Source organism: Oryx dammah, unplaced genomic scaffold (assembly GCF_014754425.2).
Source record: "Oryx dammah isolate SB20612 unplaced genomic scaffold, SCBI_Odam_1.1 HiC_scaffold_3, whole genome shotgun sequence".
NCBI classification, from domain to species: Eukaryota; Metazoa; Chordata; class Mammalia; order Artiodactyla; family Bovidae; genus Oryx; species Oryx dammah.
Genome location: NW_024070187.1, coordinates 60,140,314 through 60,145,068, shown reverse-complemented (window position 1 = coordinate 60,145,068; position 4,755 = coordinate 60,140,314). Strand labels below are relative to the sequence as shown.

The following is a 4,755-nucleotide window of genomic DNA, read 5'->3' as shown; positions in this document are numbered from 1 at the left end:
GGGACTGGAGACAGATGTTTGCATCTCTTTTCTCCTCTTGTCTGGTGACCATAAAGGAAAACCATTTAGAGCATTGCAATTTGTTTCCCGCCGCAGTAAAACCTTGTACACATTTATTTTCATTTCACCTCCGTGCACAAAAAAGTGCACAGTGGTCACCAAGGACCCTTCTTTATCAAATACGCATTGTACAACATACAACTGCAATAAAACTATCAGCCCTCCCCATAAAACTATCACCAGGCTACTCGGCGGGTCCCGCTGCCTGCACTCTCGAGAGACTTTAGTGATTCCTCACGTCCAGAGGACGCGCCATCACCTGAAACCAGCCTGAAACTCACCCAGCGGAGAAGCAGGAGGCTGGGGGACCGCTGTCCCTGTTTAATCCATTACGGCGTCCGCTGCAGTTTAGTGCGCAATAAAACACAGTGGCAGTGGAGAGCGGGCGCCCATCCACTCCCCGGCACTAGCATCGAATTAAACCACTTAGTTTGGCAAACACTGAACGCCTAAATGCCCCTATAAAGACTTTATGAGTTTGTTACTTTAATTACTGACTTGTTACAGAGCACATAAAGGGGGTAATGAATGCAATAAAACTAATTATCTACACATTTAATTCATATAAAATATCCAGGGTTTGTTTACACCACACGGCGATTCAACTAAGCATTCCTCCTCTTGTCCACCGAGAGGAAGGATTTAATGAAATAGTTTCCCTTATTCTGCTAGAGCCTAACGAGCCAAATGAAAATTACCCTCCACTTAAATCATGGGGCCACCGAGGTCCACAAATCATGGCTCGTTTCTTTGTCTGTGCCTCGCTGCCAGCACCCAAGAGCCTGGGGAGCTGGACGAGAAAAGTCCCCGACCTGGAGCCTGGGCATTTTAAGAGCAAGGATTTCGTTCACTGCAATCGGCAAACCTAAAGGCCAAGCAGATAGCAATCATTTTTTGGAAGCTTCCGGTCTCTAGGGAATTGTGGGCACCTGAAAAAGTGGAGGTGGGGGGAAAAAGAGGCAGAGGGAGAAGACCCCAGAGGGATGGAAGAGGAGGCACATTTGGGAACACTTCATGCCCGCTTGCCAGTTACACAGCGTAATGAAAACCAACAACACAGACCAGCAAAATGCAAACCTCACACGACTGCAGAAAAACCCAGAAGTGAGCGCAAAGAAGCCATCAGTTGAGAATCCAGATGTTTTACATTCAAGAGCTTTACTCGGATGTTCTTTTGTTTTTTAAATGGCTGTGTAAGCAGAGTCTCTAGAAAAGCACATTAAACCGCAACAAGAAATGCAATTTATAAGATGCTCCCCCCCCCTCCAGGTGTATTTTAAAGAAATCCGCTTAGCATTCACAGAAACCCCCTTGGCCCACTTACTCTATGTTACAGGGCGCCTGAGTCTTGCCAATGTCCCAGTCTTTTATAACATTTCATGCACTTCAGGGGGTAGACTTGTTGTTAAATTGAGCGTGTAACGCTCTTACAAAACAGGTTTTCTATGACATCAAGGTTTCTTCTCCCTAACTGAGAAAGAGATAGAGAGAAGGAGAAGGAAGAAGGGGGAAAACACACACACTATCTCAATTTATGCCTAAGGTATATGATCAGTTAAAAAGGCTTAAAAGCTCGGGGAAATTGGATCAGGGAGAATCGTCACCCAACTTTCATTATTTCCAAGTAGTGTGATTGAATTAAAGGGCAGGGAGCTGGTTAGAAGGGAGGATCAGGGGCTCAGTGCGTAATGGTGTGGTATTAAATTCTAATTAGAGATGCAGGAATCAATGATAGGGAGGTTGGACAGCTCAGTTCCCCAGTGCCAGCCCAATAGACGGATGAGTTATTGTCATGTAAAAAGCGCCAGCAATAAGACCAACCGCTTTGCTATTGTCCAAGTGGAAAGAGCCAAGTTTATTATGAGGACTATATGCTCTAGAGACCTCAGACAAGGCATCTCATAGGAGGCTTTTTCATAAAACTAGGCTCTGCTGGTAGTAAGGAGGCCAGTTTGGAGGCAGGCGTTGAGCTGTGCACATCTCCCCACTCCAGCCACCTTCTCCATACCCATCTTTTATTTCATTTTTCCACTTGGCTGAGCCATCCAGAGCCTTTTCAATGTATAAAATGGAATATTCTTACCTCAATTCCTCTGCCTACGAGTCCTGTATGGCCGGGATGGACACCTCGAGCCTGGCTTCAGCCTATGCTGACTTCAGTTCCTGCAGCCAGGCCAGTGGCTTCCAGTATAACCCGATAAGGACCACTTTTGGGGCCACGTCCGGCTGCCCGTCCCTCACGCCGGGATCCTGCAGCCTGGGCACCCTCAGGGACCACCAGAGCAGTCCGTACGCCGCAGGTAAGGACCGCCAGCTTTCTCCGCGGAGGAAGCCGCCTTTCCGCTTGTATATAGGAAGCCTTGATTGCATTTGAAAATGGAAATGTGTTTAGTATTTACCAAACGAAATTTGCTTACACAAATGAAAGAATTTATCACGTTAGAAGCGATTGCAGGGAGGGGTAATTCACTTACAGGGTTACACTATCCTAGTCACACCCGAACCGCCAACAAAATTATCTTAAGCTGCCAAAATGATAGGCATAATTTATTTACTTTGCGATGAGACGTAAAGCTTAGAAAATAATTAAATAACAAAGAGTAAAGCTCATTACTGGCAGTGTCTCTCTCTCTTTTTTAAAGAACCGACAGCGGCTCACACCTCTTTGCTGGTCATTTTTCTGATGATTTCTTTAATTCATTATTATTATTTTGCAGCGCTTTCTCCCAACTTTTGTGCCAGGTCAACTTTTGAGAATTAAAAATTTTCCACAGTGGGAGTGTTCGGTAACTTCATCCCTGGCTTCCTAGTATTCCGATGGATGTTTTCGGAACTTTTTGCTCTCTAGCTTTCCCTCATCACAGTATTTCCCGGTCCCCGGACCTCGACCGTCTCCAGCGCTCCATGGCAACCCACTCAAAGGCCGCTTGTGCGCGGAGGGACCCCACCTAAGCCCGGAATTTGTGCCCCTGTTTCGGTGTATAACTGATTTGTTCGGGTCATCTCGCCAGCTCCTCTCGGCCACTTTCCCGCCCCGGTGTCGGCGGCGGCTCCAGTACCACCTGACCTTGGAGTCCCCACATTTCGGCTCCCGGGTCCGCACACTTCAGGCCTTTTTGCTTATACCCTGTCCCCTCTGGTGTCCTCCAGTTCCTTACAAACTCTTCACGGACCACGGCGGCCTCAACGAGAAGCGCAAGCAGCGGCGCATCCGCACCACTTTCACGAGTGCGCAGCTCAAAGAGCTGGAGAGGGTCTTCGCGGAGACGCACTACCCTGACATCTACACCCGGGAGGAGCTAGCGCTGAAGATCGACCTCACCGAGGCGCGAGTCCAGGTACGCGCGCCTGGAAACGCACCCGGCTCTGCAGCACAGCGAGGGGCAGGGGTGCAGTGCGGATGTGTGGGCGATCCTACTGGAGGAGGATCGCGTTCCCGGGCCTCCTCCGAGAGGCCAAGTTCGGAAGGACTGTGTGCGCGAGGAAGGGCTAGGTAGCGCGTTCTTGGCTATAGATTCACGGCGTCAAAGTGGTTCCTACCCCATCTAGGGCTGTACTGGCATTCAAGAGCTATGGGAGAGGCATTTCAGGAGGGGTAGGAAGTGCCTTGGGGGAGGAATGCAGACTTCTCCGTATTATAAGTATTCCGCCCTCTGCCCCCCATATACCTCCAACTCAAGCGCTTTTAACGGCGAACTAATGGCGCATAGGTATAGATTTTCCTGTGAACTGTGATTGCAGCAGATCCGCAAAGGGACTGGGATTCTATATAGGTTAGGATCCGCGCCTTACTCTAACCTTTCAGGGACACAGGTGCACCCAAGAGCCGGCCGTGGCGCCTCTCCTGGTGAACCTCTCCCCGCCCCCGCCACGTTAGCACCTCCAGGCTCAAAGGCCAGGATGGGTAGCAGGCGCCAAACCCAGAGACCCCCTCACCTGTCTACCAATCAGAGTTTAACTTGAGACCTGAGGCCTAGAGGTGATGGCCAACTTGGGATGGCTCAGAAAGTAGACTGACCAAGGGTACTTTGCCAAAATAAGGTACTATCAAAATAAGGGCTTCTTGTTTAGGGCCTTTCGCGGACGTGCTGTCTCTTTACCCCTCCTCCTGCTGCTGCTGCTAAGTCGCTTCAGTCGTGTCCGACTCTGTGCGACCCCATAGACGGCAGCCCACCAGGCTCCACCGACGTGCCCAAGTGGTCCTAAGACAGTTTCTCAAAAGATGTACCAGTCACCAGAGGGACAGCTTCAGTGGGCTGGAGGCGCGCGGGAGTACCCACGGCGGGTGCAGTTTAAAACAATCTGGAATGGAACGTGGGCCGCCCTAACTGCTTTTCTTTTCTTTTCTTCTTTTTCCCCCTGTTTCACTGTCTGTCTTCTCTTCTCGGACCAGGTGTGGTTCCAGAACCGCCGCGCCAAGTTCCGCAAGCAAGAGCGCGCGGCAGCGGCCGCAGCGGCCGCGGCCAAGAACGGCTCTTCGGGAAAGAAGTCTGACTCCTCCCGGGACGACGAGAGCAAAGAGGCTAAGAGCACCGATCCGGACAGCACTGGGGGCCCGGGCCCCAACCCCAACCCCACTCCCAGCTGCGGGGCGAGTGGCGGCGGCGGCGGCGGCGGCCCCAGCCCCGCCGGAGCCCCGGGGGCGGCGGGGCCGGTGGGGCTAGGGCCCGGGCCCCCAAAGCGGTCCGGAGCGGT

General features: G+C 51.3%; 1 protein-coding gene across 1 annotated transcript in view; it reads left to right on the top strand.

Moving 5' to 3' along the window:
- The first annotated feature begins 1,907 nt into the window (after positions 1–1,907).
- Positions 1,908–4,755, top strand: part of PHOX2B (paired like homeobox 2B) — a 3,517-nt gene continuing 669 nt past the window's right edge. The window contains exons 1-3 of the mRNA XM_040238112.1: positions 1,908–2,360; positions 3,211–3,398; positions 4,454–4,703. Coding sequence (XP_040094046.1) covers positions 2,120–2,360; positions 3,211–3,398; positions 4,454–4,703 — 679 coding nt within the window. The 5' untranslated portion in view covers positions 1,908–2,119. The remainder of the gene's footprint in view (positions 2,361–3,210; positions 3,399–4,453; positions 4,704–4,755) is intronic.